At 43.0% G+C, this 16,412-nt stretch overlaps 1 protein-coding gene and 1 non-coding gene across 2 annotated transcripts; one reads left to right on the top strand and one right to left on the bottom strand.

Moving 5' to 3' along the window:
• Nucleotides 1–2,477: 2,477 nt before the first annotated feature.
• On the top strand, nt 2,478–8,089 carry BIRC5 (baculoviral IAP repeat containing 5). The gene is made up of 4 exons (XM_056862275.1): nt 2,478–2,585; nt 4,861–4,970; nt 6,879–6,996; nt 8,006–8,089. Exons 1-4 carry the CDS (start codon nt 2,478–2,480, stop codon nt 8,087–8,089), a joined length of 420 nt encoding a protein of 139 aa, XP_056718253.1.
• LOC130493624 (U2 spliceosomal RNA) lies at nt 5,220–5,402 on the bottom strand. The gene has a single exon (XR_008933994.1). It is a non-coding gene; the product is annotated as a U2 spliceosomal RNA (small nuclear RNA).
• Nucleotides 8,090–16,412: the final 8,323 nt, after the last annotated feature.

The raw sequence follows: 16,412 nt of genomic DNA on the forward strand, positions 1-16,412 counted from the left end.
CGCCATAAGTCGGCCGCGACTTGACGGCACTTCACACACACACAATATGGTGGCAGATCATTAGTCCATTTAACTCTGTTACTGTTTACTCTGGCAAAGCATTTCTGTTTTTCCCAACTTTGTTAGCTGAATAATAATAATTTTTAAAAATCTGGAGATACCTGAGACTGGTGCCTCCTGCTCTCTAGCTGGGCCCTCACAAAATGTTTAGCAGGGTCAGGGACTGTTCCCTGTTCCTTCGCAGCATCATTCAAAGGCAGTAAACTGGGTATGTGAGTGCTGCCCAAAGTATATCGAGGGTAGCAAAACTGCTAGAGTGAGGTGCATCTGCTCATTTTCGTAAAACTGAGAATGCTTCAAAAGGGATCTAGACCACGCTCTGAGCTACTGTAGAATCTGGTCCACATGTATAATGTTGTTGTTGTTTAATTTCCTCTGTCCTTGTAGAACAGGGGTGGGGAACCTTTTTTCTGCCAAGGGCCATTTGGATATTTATAACATCATTCACGGGCCATACAAAATTATCAACTTAAAAATTAGCCAACCAAGCCCCAAGCAGGCAGCTGCCCCAGATGACCCCCCCCCAGCGCGGGCAAGCAGGCAGGCATCCAACCGGTGGCGCACTCGCCCACCTGGTGGCACAGGATGGTCTGTTGCACCAGCCGGGCCTAGCTGTCCAGCCACACGCAGGAGTTGCTCCTGCTCCGCATGGGCGGGGCTGGATTCTACAGCCGGCTCCTGCTACCTCCACCTGCAGGGATGAAATGAGGACACACTGGCTAAGAAGTCGCGCCCCCCACATGCATTCTGGCCCTGCCCCCTTTAACCCCTCCATTGTTGCCACTTCCACCCCCAGCCCTCTTGTTATTTTCAGTAACTCTTATTTACTGATAAAGCAAATTAATCTTGTACACTAAATATTTACTTTGTATGTGTGTGTGGGGGTGTTGCCTCTATTTTTGCACTTGCACCACTACTAATGGTAACATTTTACAGATGAAAATGTGTATCTTTTTGTAACATCCCAAGGATCACTGCCCAAGGCCTGCCAACATTGTGCAAGTTTGGCCTGCTGTGTGTTTTATTTACTCTACATATCCACTGTTCAAAATATACCTCAGCAGTTCCGATGTGCGAAATGGCCAGCTATGCACAGCACGGCTCCTTAGTGTGCAGGTGCGTCCATTAAACAATATGAATCAATTCCGCATGCTGAGATTTAAATTGCAGAGAACTTGAGGAGGGAGCAAAATGCTGAGGAATAAAACCTAAAAACAAAACCGCTTCAGTTAAGCCATTTTAAAAAGATGTGCCCAGAAGACAAAGGGACAGTGATTTCTGAAAGACAGGGACCAGAACATGGGCCAGGTGGAATGTGTGTGATCCTCTTTATGTTTTAAAAACCCCTAAAATTCTATTCCAACAAGTCAGTAATAGAACAGGTTTACTCAGTGAGCAAAATAACCTTTTAGGGGTAAAGTATTATGGCTTTGAAGCACTACATTGAAACAGAGCTAATAACCCTGCCTGGTTTCCTTAAAGTACACGGTAATCTGATATAAAAATGGTAGCATTCAAAACAGCCTTGGCACCATTTCAGTCTTCCAGCAGGCTCTGCTGCTGATCTGAAAAGTCACAGTTCATGAAAAAAAAAAAACCCTACTGAAATAGCAATGCATTAGGAAACGGGATAGGATTCCGGCAGAGCTCACTGAGAACGGCGGATTCCTATCGATGGTAATTTACCAGCGATAGGAACCTGCCGTTCAATTTAATTTAAACCTGCTCCCGCCCCTGTTGAATTGCTACCAAGGACCCCTCGTACAGAACTGAACACTGCTTAGAAACGTCAGAGCATTTCATTGCTTTTTGACTACGCTAGTAGAAAAGGGCAAGAGTCCAGTAACACCTTAAAGACTAAAACAAATATTTTCTGGTAGGGTAGGAGCTTTCGTGAGCCACAGCTCACTTCTTCAGAAGTATCTGAAGAAGTGAGCTGTGGCTCACGAAAGCTCATCCCCTGCCAGAAAATATTTGTGTCAGTCTTTAAGGTGCTACTGGACTCTTGTCTGAAGAAGTGAGCTGTGGCTCACAAAAGCTCATCCCCTGCCAGAAAATATTTGTGTTAGTCTTTAAGGTGCTCCTGGACTCTGGCCCTTCTCTACTACTGCAGACAGACTTAACACGGCTACCCACTGTGAATTATTTTGACTACACTGTTGGCATCAACTGTTTCGGCCACACACTTTTTGCATCACTTCTGGTAAGCGCTGGTCCGTGAGGCCATATGAAACAAGACTCCCTGAAGGTTTTTTTTTTAAACATCTCTTTTTGCGTCACAGAGCCCCTCCAACGAGGTAGCCGCAGAGACTACATCTCCCAGAATCCTCGGCGTTAGCAGGCGCCGCATATCCCAAGATGCTCCGCGGGTTTGTCTGCTATTTCCCGCTGCCGTTTGAATGCTGCCGGATTTCGTGATGGCTTCCCAGCTGCCGGAGTGGGCGAAGCTGTTCCTGGCAGAGCATCGCGTCGAGACTTTCGCACAGTGGCCTTTCAAGGATGGCTGCCTTTGTACTCCGGAGCAAGTAAGAGCCGCGTTTGTTACAGTTTGTGGCCCTCCGTGCGAGCCTTTCCCTCGGGCCTCTGCTGAGGCCTCGCCCCTTTGCTGTACCTTTCAGAGGAGGGAAGTGGAAGGCAGCACCGCATCCTCTTGGTAGCAGCAGTACTTTATGTGCCCTAAGAGGCTTTCCGAAGGGGGTGGGATGGGACGGGAGTGGGAAGCTCCAGCAAACAAATCGAAGTGCAAAGAGGGTGTTTCTTTTGAATCCTACCTAAAAATCAGGATTACAGCCCAGTTTCAGGCATGCTCACTCACGTAAGTCCTGCTGGTTTCAGTCGTGCTTTTCCACAAGTGTATATAGAGTTGCAGCCTTATTTTATGCCATTACATTCTCGTTCAGGGCTACAATGTACCTCAGTTGGGAAAATGTTTGTGGCACAGTGCTTTGTCTGCACAAGGGATCAGGTTCAGCCCATGACTTCTCCTGCTCAAAATATATTGAGTAGTTGTCTGCCCAGAGTGACATATCTCGTCCCCATTTATCTTATCCTCCCAACACCCTTTTGAGGTAATCTAGGCAAAGAGACAGAAAGTCCAAGGTGAGCTTTTTGGCTGAGTAGGGGTTTGAGCCCAGGTCTCCCTTTTCAACTGCTGGGAATCTGAGAAACTAGTACTGTGCTAGGTGGACCAATGGTATAAGTTATGACTTGGTGTAAGTTATGAAAAATAACTGTCTAATTCTGGACATGAGAGCCAGTGTGGTGTAGTGGTTAAGGTGTCGGACTAGGATCTGGGAAACCCAGGTTCAAATCCCCATCTGCTATGGAAACTTGCTGGATGATCTTGGGACAGTCACACACAATCAGCCTTGACCCTGGCAAGTATTTGGATGGGAGACCTCCAAGGAATACCAAGGGAATGACGCGAAGGCAGGCAATGGCAAACCACCCGTGAATGTTTCTTGCCTTGAAAACTCTACAGAGTCGTCATAAGTCAGTTGCAACTTGACAACACTTTATACGCGCAGTTCTGGACATAACTAGATTCAGATTGTTAAATCTACAGATTTGGGCCACAAGCAGAGGAGGAAGATCTTTCTATAAGTTTGGGGGAACCCCCAGGTTTGCAGAAAAATCTTAAATTGAAAAATAATGAGGGAATAAACATACGTTTTACATACTGAGAGCTTACAGGATTTCCTCATGAGACCTGGGAAATCAAACCTGGTTCTCCAAATCAGAGTCCACCACTCCAAACCACCACTTTTAACCACTACACCATGCAAGGCATGTTTATTGCTGTTAACTCAAACAATTTCTCTTCTGAGTTTAGTGTGCAAGCCTTTCATTATTGCATTATTGCTTTGTAGATTAAATGGTCTGAAGTATTTTTACAGAATAGCAACCTGGTTCTTACAAGGTGAGAACAACTCCCCCTCCCCCAATCTTGGAATTTATTATGTTTCTAGCCAATACATTGGGCGGTCCATTCAAGCCTTTTAATTATTGAACGGTTTAGCTAAAATATTGCCTTAAATATTTTGTATCAATTCTCATATAGGTCTTTCTGGTCATTTCAAAACTATATGTTTTGATTACTCTGCTGAATCCCTGAAAGTGTATTGCTTTCTTGCTATAATGCCACAGAAGACAAAAGCCAAGCAGTACTAGTATTGAACAAATGGGTATTTGAGGGGTGTATGAGAGATTTTGCCTCAGTGCATAAAATACTCTGGGCCTTGGAGACTTGCAGTCAAACAATCTCTCCTGTGCTTACAGCTAAGTAATTAGGATATATGGCACATTCTTGTTGAATAATTCTCTTTAGGGAGGACTGCCTTGGCTCAGTGGCAGAGTATCTGCCTGGCATGCAGAAAATCCCAGATTCAGTCCCTGGCATTGCCATTAAGAACCAGTGTGGCATAGTCAATAGAGTGATGGACTAGGACCCTGGGTGACCTGGGTTTGAATCCCAGCGTCTGCCATGGAAGCTTACTGGCTGACCTTGGGGCCCATCACAAACTCTCAACCTGGCCTACCTCACAGGGTTGTTGTCAGAAAATGGAGCGGGGGAGAATGGTGTTCTAACCTGCTTCAAATCCCAACAAGAAAAGTGATAAATAAATAAATGCAAATGCATCTAAAAGGATCAGATGGTAGGTGATGTGGAAGACCTTTACCTGAGATGCTGGCGAGCCAGCCATTGTCAGTCTGAGCAGACCAGACTGATCTTGATGGGACCAGTGGTCTGATTCAGTGAAAAGCTGCTTCATGTGTTCATGTATTCATTTCCCAATCCAGATGGCACAAGCTGGATTCATTCACTGTCCTGGTGACAATGCTCCCGATGTGGCGCTGTGCTTTTTCTGCTTTAAAGAATTAGAGGGATGGGAGCCCGATGATGACCCTATGTGAGTATCTTACCATCAGATCCTTATTTGCTCAACCAGAGCTTGGTGTTTAGGATGAAGTACAGCCAGAAAACTTCTAATATTGCTAAGATGATCTGATTTATCCTAAAGATCAGGTATAGGAGATCTATTCCTTGTTTCCTCATCTCTTTATGGTCTGGTTTTTTGTGTGCCATTCCATATAGTTGTTGGGGACTGTTGCAGTCTCTGCCTGTGTCTGTCTGTCTGCCTTTCTCTCTATTCTTTATTTTATAGTCTGCCTTTCGCACTGGGACTCAAGGCAGATTACAAAATTTAACAAGGCATCAAACAGTGTACAGCATATAATAAAGAGGGAAATTAAGTTAGCTTACTATGTTAGAAAGCAATGCCATATAAACAGTGTAAGACATGAGACTACACTTGATCTTAGCCAAAAGGCCGAGAAGCGATACAAGAAATGCAAAAACTGGATTACAGAATTTAGAATGCAATGAAAACAATAAATGCGTACAAGAAACAGTACCATCAACTACAGCCCTTGGCCCTTTGTAAAATCCTCCTGAACAATTCCATTATGCTACAGTCCTTTTCATTTTGTAAAAATGCCCTCCTGAACAATTTTGTTTTTACACATTCTGCAGAATGATATAGGTGTGGGAACCCTCCCAACCCCAGTCAGGCTAAACCATAGAATGGAAACCACAACAGAGAATGCTTGAGTGATCTTATCCATTTGTTGGGTGGCCCCTTTAGAAGGCTTTGCTCAGATGAGTACAGCTGTTGCAGTTGGGCATATTGGGAGATGCAGTCCTTTACATATGGGTGTCCTAGGCCATAAAGGCTTTGTTGGTGATAGCCAATACCTTAAATTGAACCTGGGAACTAATTGGTAAACAATGGAGCGATTGCAGAATGGGAATAATACACATACCTCTGCCTAGTTTCCTGATAACTGAAATGCAGCATTCTGTACTAGTTGGAGTTTTTAGGTTGTCTTTGAGGGCATTACAGTAGTCTCATCTTGAAGTTACTGTGGCATGAATCCACATGGCCAGGTCAGCCTGGACAAGGAAAGGAGCCATCTTCCTGGCTCAATGAAGATGGTAGAAAGCATTTTTTTGCCACTGAAGTAACTTGCTTCTCTAGCAATAACATTGGGTCCAGTATGGCCTCTTGACTCTTAACTACAAGGGTCAGCAAAACCCTATCAAAATGTGGGAGATACAATGCCATCCAAGACCTTAGACTTCCCATCCAGCCTCTTTGAATTATTGAAGAAAGGTGCCCTGCGTCAGTGATTGATTTATGATGTACATAAGGGGCTGATCGATGTGATCAGTACAAGGTTTCTGCAGCCTGAATGAACATGGCTCCCAAGTACAAGTGGTGGCTTTCACAGATCTCCGGATCCTGTCAACATCCCTCATGATAACCAGTAAAAATAATCATAAATGGACCAGATGGTGCACTGGACACTTCTCCTGTCTGAGCTATGTTTCAGCTGGTATCCAAATCTGAATGTATTTGAGAAAGCTGATCAGCAAAACAACTTGGCGAAGGCGTCACAACTTATCAGATCCTGAGAATGTAAAGACTGCCACAGTGGTGGAGAAATAAGATTTATTAGCTGCTGTCACACTCGCCTCATAGGCCTTCCAATCAACTCTATAGCACAGTGTGTCAGAGTTACTGTGCATTTTACCACCCCCTCTCTGTCCTCTTTAAGTCATCCTGCTGTGTGGATATCCTTTGGGAGGCTCCCATACTTTTGCAGAATGTGCAAAACAAAAATGTTCAGGAAGGCGCTTTTATAAAGATATTAGAATGGTAGAATAATGGAACTGTACAGGAGGTCAGTTCTAGGCAGGGCTGCTTTACCTTTTGAGGTCCGTTGCTCTGATACTGCTTTATCCTCCTGACCTCTAGGGAAGAGCACCGAAAACATTCCCCCAGCTGTGTGTTTCTTGCTCTCCGGAAGGACGTGGCTGACTTGACAATGCATGAGTTCATAAAGCTGCAGAAAGAGAGAAGAAAGAACCAGATTGTACGTATGGCTTGCAGGCAATCATCTTATCCCCCTGAGCCTTTGTAACTAAAATTATTTTTTTTATTTAAAACATCTATTAGCCGTCTTTCTATCTTACAGGAACTCAGGTTGGCTTAAAAAGGTAAAGGTCCCCTGTGCAAGCACCGGGTCATTCCTGACCCATGGGGTGACATCACATCCCAACGTTTTCTTGGCAGACTTTGTTTGCGGGGTGGTTTGCCAGTGCCTTTCCCAGTCATCTTCCCTTTACCCCCAGCAAGCGGAGTACTCATTTTACTGACCTTGGAAAGATGGAAGGCTGAGTCAACCTTGAGCCGGCTACCTAAAACCAACTTCTGTTGAGATCGAACTCAGGTCATGAGCAGAGGTTGGACTGCAGTACTGCAGCTGACCACTCTGCGCCACGGGGGTCTCAGGATGGCTTACTATGTAAATAATCAAATACTTAAATTCATAAAACCATTGGTTTTTTAAAAATTGAAGCTGCTGATAGGAAGAAAAACTAATTGAACACCATCATAAATAAAGCTCTTTTCAGCTGCCTCCTAAACATCAAGAAAGAGGGGGCCAGGTGCACCTCCCTAGGAGCTTGTTCCATAACTCTGGGGCTGCCACTGAAAAGACTCTCTGTTGTGCACCTTCCAAACAAGCTTTTTTTATGAGACCATCAGGTGAGCCTCTCCCTGGCCTGTGATCTTAGTTCCCGAGCTGGACTACCTGGGAGAAGATGATCCTTCAAATAACCCTGGCCCCGAGCCGTGTAATACATGGTCTCATGATCATAGATCCGTCTGCAGGATGTTTTGGACATTGAGTTGTAACCAGGCCAATTTTTTCCCTTTGTATCTTGCCTGATGTCATATTGCTTGCCATTTCTTTCCTGCTTTGAGTGAATTGTCACGCCCACCCTTTCCACAGTAAAACCTTCCACTTTATACAACTGAAAGCACTATAACTGAAAGCGCCTAATCTTTCTAACAGGATTTCTTTGTCTGTTTTTTCTTAGAAAAAGCTCACTATGCTGAAAGTAAAGGAGTTTGAGAAGTATACATCACGTGTACGCTCAGAAATCAACCGGCTGCGTAAATAAAACTGTTTGTGTACTGTTGGACATTGTAGGCTTATGGACTATTGGACTGCTTCTTACTAAGTGGCTGTGAGCAGATGGTAAATAGTTCTATGGCTGAATTTCTGTCCAAGTGTAGGAGATTCCTGTGTCTCCTCTTTGTGGATACTGCCTTCTTTCATATTTTTTAAAAATAAATATTACTGGTTTCAAATTATTGTGCTTGGGCAGGTTTTTTTGGCAATGCTCCTTTGTACATACAAGGCTTCTTGCTTTCCCAACAGTTGCTGCAGTCCAGTTGCACTAAAGGCTAAATGAAGAGGTCTGCAAGTTTCTTCTCTCCTCATTGGGGGGGGGGGCTGTCCTTGATCACCCCATAGCCTCAGATCAAAAGGGGAGGGGTTTGCTGCCACCCAGGCCTTGCTCCTTTTGCCAACTGGGTGCCCATAGAATTGGACCCCCTGACCCAAGCTTCACCAAACTTGGGGGTTCTTCTGAGGTGAGTCATCAGCAGCTGTGCTGCAGATTTGGTGCCTCTACCTTGAAAAACAGCCCCCCCGAGCCCTGCAAAGATCTCCCATTGAATACAATTGGAGCAAAACAATTACCCAGCCTCCTCTATTGAAGTCAATGGTGGGAATTCCCCCCCCCCCGGATGCTTGGGAATGACATTGGCCCGTTAAAGTCTATGGGGAATTTGGGGGGGGGCTGTTTTTCAAGGTAGAAGTACCACATTTGCAGCATAGCTGCAGGTGGCTCTCCTTAGAAGATCCACCAAGTTTAGTGAAATTTGGGTCAGGGGGTCCAATTTTATGGGGCTGCAAAGGGGATGCCCCATCTTCCATTGGAAACAATTGAAAACTCCATTGGATAGATGAGGGCACCCCTTTTGGGAGCCCATAAGATTGGATCCCCTGACCCAAACTTCACCAAATCTGAAAAATACCACCAAAATTGGTGCACACCCCTAGTCTCTCATGCACACTTCCATTCTTGAAAGAGGTCAGTCCTTCTCCCTGCTGCTGTTGTAGCTTTGCCTCACAACTCATGTATTCAGGTTGTAGCAAATCAGAAGCATTTTTGGGTTTTTACCTTCTACCCAAAGTAGCTAGTGTGAGTCTCCAGCCCCAAAGCGGTAGAGTGCTCAGATGCCCTATGATGATAGATAACACGCCAGGGAGCTGCCATGGTATGAATGGGATATCAATGTTGAAAAGAGACAAGCAAACATAGCAGGGAACATAAGAAAGGCCCTGCTGGATCAGACCAAGGCCCATCAAGTCCAGCAGTCTGTTCACACAGTGGCCAACCAGGTGCCTCTAGGAAGCCACTAACAAGACAAGTGCAGCAGCACCATCCTGCCTGTGTTCCACCGCACCCAAAATAATAGGCATGCTTCTCTGATACTAGAGAGAATAGGTATGCAGCATGACTAGTATCCATTCTAACTAACAGCCATGAATACCCCTCTCCTCCATAAATATGTCCACTCCCCTCTTAAAGCCCTCCAAGCTGGCAGCCATCACCACTTCCTGGGGCAGGGAGTTCCACAATTTAACTATGTTGTGTGAAAAAATACTTACCAAGAAGGGTAGAGTGTACAAACTTAACAATAGCTTTCCAAAATAAAAAAGACACTTAAAAAAAAAAAACTTGTATTGCCAGTTGGCTGAACATGACAGAGAGGCGTGATGCCCAAGAGCTTGTACAAAATGCCATATGGTAAGGCAGCCACAATTGTGGTAGTAAAACAAAATTCAATTTGATACCTTTCCAATATTAAAACTAAAATTTCCAAAACAAAGCTCTTCCTTAGATGTCATGTGTAATTTGGAAGCAAGGGTGAAAGATTCCTATGAGAGAAGGAACGGGGGTGAGAGTAACAAAAAGGAGGGCAAAGGGACTGTATCTCTGCATGTGCAGAACGCCGTTGAGGACAGTGAGCGGCACAAACAAAAGACTGCTGAGGGCTTGCTGTGGAAAGCAAACACAAAAACAGGACAAAAGATTGGAGGCAGGACAGAAGAGGCTATTCCCTGCCTCTCAATTCTTTGACAATTCAAAATGCATTCTGAGTGCCAATTAATTTTCAAAACAAAATCATAAAAGCAAGAACTATTTGATTATGGTACTTATGAATTAAAAGCGAAATGCATTCTTAAAATAGTAATAACCTATCTATATAAAACTACTCAAAATGGGAGAAAACCTGCTCATGAACTGAAATGATGACCCATGAGAGCACTACAAAAAGGTTGGACTTTATACCATGAACATTTCATTTTAGTAAGAACAAACTTTAAAATTAGCCAATTACAAAAGACCAATGAAAAATGAAGCTGCAATGTCTTATGCATGTTAGAATCTTTGGGCAAATTATAAAGACATGTAGTAGTCAAACAAATATATAGAGCTCCCACAGGGAAAACTGAAGGTGAGAGCAAAATAGAGCACGTGTCTCTGTACATGTACAGAGAGCCATGTTCACAAAGTTAAAATAGGTTTAGATCGGACACATAAAAAAAAACTTCCATGGGGATTGCTTTAAGTCCCATTCTATACAAATTTCAATTTTTACCAAATTGGAACCAGAACTTAATGTCTTTTTTCTTTTGATAATCCAAAGTTACAATAGAAGTCAACCTAAGGAAAGTTTGCCTCTAATAAGAGCAGTAATTCCCAGGTGAGAGAGGGAGATTCTGCTTATTTCTAGACAATTCAAAAACCATTCACCAAGTTCCTATTAAAAAATCCCATTCTGTGGCTTCTGACTGCAGTCTTAGGCAAAAGGCCATTCCTACAATTTTACTTTCTCAAATACCTACTTCTCTATACATCTATGCAAAATGAAGCAAATGGAGGAAACATATTACTGAAAGCATATTACTAAAAATATATTACTAAACTCATATTACTGAAGTCATATTACTAAAAACCATATTACTGAACATATTACTGAAAACCATATTACTGCGCAGTAATACACACCAAAGGTAAATGAAATGCATAACATATTCTATACTTAAACCATAATGCAAAATAAGCAGGTTAAAAAGATACTTAAGGATAGATAACTTTCCTGAAATTCATATCACACAAGAACTGTAGCAAGACTTTTATTAATCCATGGTACCTTAAGGATGAACAAAAACCCTGTTTAGAAAATTATAGAATTTTTGTCTTGCCAATTTTTGTTCCTTTTCTACGCAAAACGCGTTTTTATTCTTAGTTTTCTTCGTGAACTGACATTAAAAAAGCTGGCCGGACTTTTTTGAAATGCCATTCACTGTTGTTCCAAGTGAACATTCTAAATGGTACAGAGACATATATTCAACCATGAAAACACATACACAATACCATTTCCTACAAGGAGAAAATACACTATACAATTATTTCCTTCCTGTGCCAGATAGACTTCTCTGAGCCAGGGAGGTTTCACTACAATTGCAAACCATGCCTAAAACCTACACATTTCCAGTATTCGACAAAAGTTAGATTAGAAAGAACAAAAAAAAATTTCCTTTCTGAAGAGGCTCAGTTTCCTTCATTAACCTGTAAAGGAAGGGTTAAACATTGGCTGATTTTGGTACACATCCTCTGACTGGAGAGGTTCAATTTCTACTGAACATCATGACATATAAAAAGATTGCAATATTTTCAAATAGTAACAACATTAAAGTAAAGGTGATCATAATGGGTTACCCAACTATAAATATATCTTCAGATTGCTAGCAACATCTTTAAACTAGACAAATAGGTTAAGATTAACACAATCACACTGCCATTCATTCAAGAAAGAGACTCAAAATTTGAGAAACAAAGAAGCTGTTCCATTGGGTTGCTTGTTCAGGATAGCTCTACAAATCTTGCTGCAAGATAAAGTCTTGAAAACATGTTAACCATCAACAATAACTTGAAATAAATTTAAAACATTAGACCCATAGGGTATGGATTTTTTCCTTTTATGAGGAGAACAAAAATCATGACCCAAGACTGTATTCTCAAGGAGATAGCACCTCTGTGACTGGAATTTTTGCAATAGCCCAAAGGGCACGTTGGTTGCTGGCTGCCAAAATTACCTGAGCCAGCGGAGCTTGTCCTTCCAATGAAGAAAACTGCCCTTTACCTGCCATGTGATCTGTTGTCCTTGCTTCACTAAAAGCTGAATGAGAAAGAGGGGCATAATTAATTTGAACATTTCCCTGTGCATCCTGCTCATATGTGATAGGAAATACCTCCAATGATTCTGCCAGTCCCTCAGCTTCCACCTTGCCATTCTCTGTCACTCCTTCCACCATTTGTTCAAAGGCATTTTTGATCACAGGACCTAGAGAACTTGCGTTTGTTTTTTCCTCTGGAAGAGGACTTGGGCACTCAGGAGGTGCCGATAGAGGAACTACTACAAGTAATTGATACTGAGATGGAGGGGAGACAGTTGATAAGGTGAGGAGAGGACTGTCAGAGGGACCAAATTTCTCAATGGCATACCGACACAAATGCCAGAGCTGCAAAGTATGAATGGGTGCTCTTGGCTCAGTGTGAAGAACCTTTCCTATTTTTTCCCAATCTCCCAATCTTAGGGATCCTTGTTCAGGGTACCAAGGACACTGTTCCCCTATTTCTTGAACCAGTTGAGAAAGCTGTGAGCTGGAAATGCTCTGTCCTATCTTCTCTAAAAGATAGCTCAATTCCTCCACATGCCTCTGCTGTAGAGCAGAGAGGGAGGAGCCCATACTTACCTGGGATTCTGTAAACAGAATGAAGAGTGCACCTCGAAGCCTGTGCCGGGCGAAGTAAGCAGGCTTGCATGAAGTACTGAGATTCTTAAAACAGAATGAGGTACATCAGGTCCCTGTTCGGCGCCAGATGAAGGAAAGGCACCCCGAAAGTGCCTTGGGGAAAGCACGCACGGTGCTTTGAGGGAAGACGCATACAGTGTCTTGAGTTCCAGAGATCAATCTGAATTGCCCGAGTGATCTCTCAGTTTTATTAAGGAATATTACAATGGATAGCAAAGGTCAGTCAGCGATCACACAATGGAACTTAGGCAAGGCATACCACAATTAATGATTAATGAGATCAAAAGGAAAGAAAGACAATGATACATTCCATCTTGAAGCCAGCATCCTTTGAGCAAACATTGGCTGTCTGTTATATAGAATGATTGGATTACCCAAAGCTAATCCCTTTAAGATTGCTCCACTGAGGTCATCAGGTCACTATACAGTCAGTAGACTTTGGGCAGTATATATCCAGAGATGAGACCCAGAATTTGTTATGACCAATATTTCAATAAAGCAAGAATCAGGGTTCTGTGGAACCAATATTAAAATGGCAAGGGTGTGCCCTGCTGCCAATTAATTAAGTTTCAAAAAGCCCCTACACGCATGTTCCTGAGAAAGCAAGGGATGATCCCTGAATAATCAAACCAAGGTAACAAATGAGCCTAAATGATTGCATTTTAAAGATTGAGATAGCTGGTCTCTTATTACCACTTTAGGAGATATGTAAATGTCAGGGATTAGGGATGCCAGCCTTCAGGCGGGAGCTGGGGATCCCCCAGAATTACACCTCATCTCCAGCCTGCAGAGATCAGTTCCTCTGAAGAAAATGGATGCTTTGGAAGGTGGACTCTGTGGCATCATACCCCGCTGAGGTCCCTGTCCTTCCCAGGCTCCATCCCCAGATCTCCAGGAGTTTCCCAACCTGAATCTGGCAACCTTACCAGGGATAGAGGATATGAATTTATTCACATGTCTTTTATCCTTGCTCAGTCTGCTGTGTTTATCTATGTAGTATGTGTGCTTTTAATTTATTCCTTAAACCTCTTTTCATGTTAAATGCAGTCAATCTGATCTCTCTGAACCACATTAAGCCCCATTCGGTCCATGCTTACCAGGAACAGAGAAACCGGGGTGCAGCTATTTTCTACTCTTTTAGAGAGCACACATAAGAGAGTTTGGTCCCCTTTGTAACAATTCTAAAAGAGGAAGAGCCAGAAGTGGTGTTATGGTCTAAAAGAGAGGAGCCTGAGTGCAAACCTTTGGGCTGGTCAGATCCTCTGGGTACCAGTTTGCTGATGGTGGTGATACCCAGAGAGAAGTGGGGAGAGAAACCTTGCCAGAGGATTAGAAGCTGGAGGCTTGAGTAACTTACTCATTTTCTGCGGTTCAGAAGTTTTGTCTTACCACAACAGCCAATAGCTGGGCGTTGAGAAATGACAACATTTTGTAGGAGATGATGTTTGAGTTATAAAATCTAACAGGGCTTATTTTTATGTATACCCTTCTTTTCTTTCCAATGGACCCAAAACCACTTACAACATCAATCTCCAATTTATCCTTACAACCATCACTTAGCGAAGTAAGTTAGGCTGAGAGAGAGGCTGGCCCAGGGTCGTACTGTGAGTTTCCATGCCAGAGTAGGGATTTCAACCTGCATCTGCCAAATCCTAGTTTGACACTCTAACCACTATGTCAGAGGTCCCCAACATGGTGCCTGTGGGCACCATGGCACCCAAGGACACTTTTCCTGGCACTCACCAAGCATGTTCAGAAAGTGGATGGGTCTTTCCCACAGCAAGGCTTCTGATTGGCCACTGGGGATATGATTGCCTGTGCAGATTTAAGAAACCACAACATTGCTTTGGCAGTAGCTGCCACCATAGCACAAGATCTTATCTGTGTACCCAGCTTTATAGTCTCCTTTGTCCAGTTGGCCCACCGCTGATGTAGAGGTACTGAACAAAACGCTGACAAGACAGAAGTGATGCTGGATGGGAGGTCTAAGGTCTTTGATGACATTGTGCCTCTCGCATTTGATAGGGTTTGGCTGACACTTGCTAACCCAGTTAAGAGTCAAGAGGGCATACTGGACCCAATGTTATTGTTAGAGAAGCAAGTTACTTCAGTGGCAAAAAATGCTTTCTACCATCTTCATTGAGCCAGGAAGATGGCTCCTTTCCTTGTCCAGGCTGACCTGGCCATGTGGATTCATGCCACATTTTTATTATCTATGCAGATTTGGAGCAACTCTCCAGGGCCTTAGACAAAAGTCTTTTACATCACCTACTACTCAACCCACTAACTGAAGATACTGGGGATTAAACCTGGGACCTTCTGCAATCCAAGCAGATGTTCTATCACTGAGCCACAGCATCTCCCCATTAATATGATGACGTTAATGTCCAAACAGTTCCACAAATTAGAACCAAATGTTATGGTATTTCATTTTTTTCCTTGCTTGTTTAAAGTAACCATGTCCTTGACCTTAAAATTCATAATTGATGCAGTCCATATTTCAGTGTGCAGAGTGTAGATGTTGCTTCCCACTTTTGAAGAGTTATTTATTTAGCTCCTGCCAAGGCTTGCTAAATCCTTCTTGCTGGAACCTTTTGAAAGGAATGCCAATAGTGAGATAAATTGATTAGGTGCTAGTGAATAGCATAAAATTAATTTGTCTTAACCTCTGGCCAAAAGTGGTATGATAATTGGACTCATCCATAACCTGTGACAAATTGGCTTTTAGGTGCTGGAGATGTAAGCAGCTGAGTCTGATAGTGCCAGTTTAAAGAGTTTACAAAGCATCTAATAGTGGAGAAGAATATATTTTTATATATATTTTGTATGTATTTTGAATATATATTGTAATCTAAGGTCTAAAAAGCCTTGACCTGGGTGGCCCAGGCTAGCCTGATCTTGTCAGATCTCAGAAGCTAAGCAGGGTCAGCCCTGGTTAGTATTTGGAGGGAGACCACCAAGGAATACCAAGGTTGCTGTGCAGAGGAAGGCACTGGCAAACCACCCCTGTTAGTCTCTTGCCTTGAAACCCTCCCAAAAAAGGGGTCGCCATAAGTTGTCTGCTACTTGAAGGCACTTTACACACACACAAGGTCTAAAAAAGTTAAATAAACAGTAATTCTTGACGCATTATTTTCTGAATTTGCAAATTCAGTCCAGTTTTTCAGCTGTCTTAGTTCTTTGATTGCAGGGTCATGATCAGCTTTTAAATAACCATATAGCAGTGCTGTGATTCAGGTAATAATACAATGTATGTCACGTGATTCTGGGTTTAGCCAGATGAAAGATTTACCTGCAGTTTTAATGTTAGGGATCCCCCAAAGCATCAACTCTGCATATGGATCACATTTTTGAGCTACTCCCATACCTTTCCCATGCTCTTTTGATTCTAGCTGGCCATTGAAAGCAAGAGAATACTAAGTTTGATAAGCCCTGAACACAGAAAACCGCCCTATACTGAGTGAGGTCATTGGTCTAAGAAGATCAGCATTGTCTACTCTGGCAGCAGCTCTCCAGGTGGAGGCCTCTCACATCACCTGTTACCCAAT

The sequence above is a fragment of the Euleptes europaea genome, chromosome 1, assembly GCF_029931775.1.
Source record: "Euleptes europaea isolate rEulEur1 chromosome 1, rEulEur1.hap1, whole genome shotgun sequence".
In the NCBI taxonomy this organism is placed as follows: Eukaryota; Metazoa; Chordata; class Lepidosauria; order Squamata; family Sphaerodactylidae; genus Euleptes; species Euleptes europaea.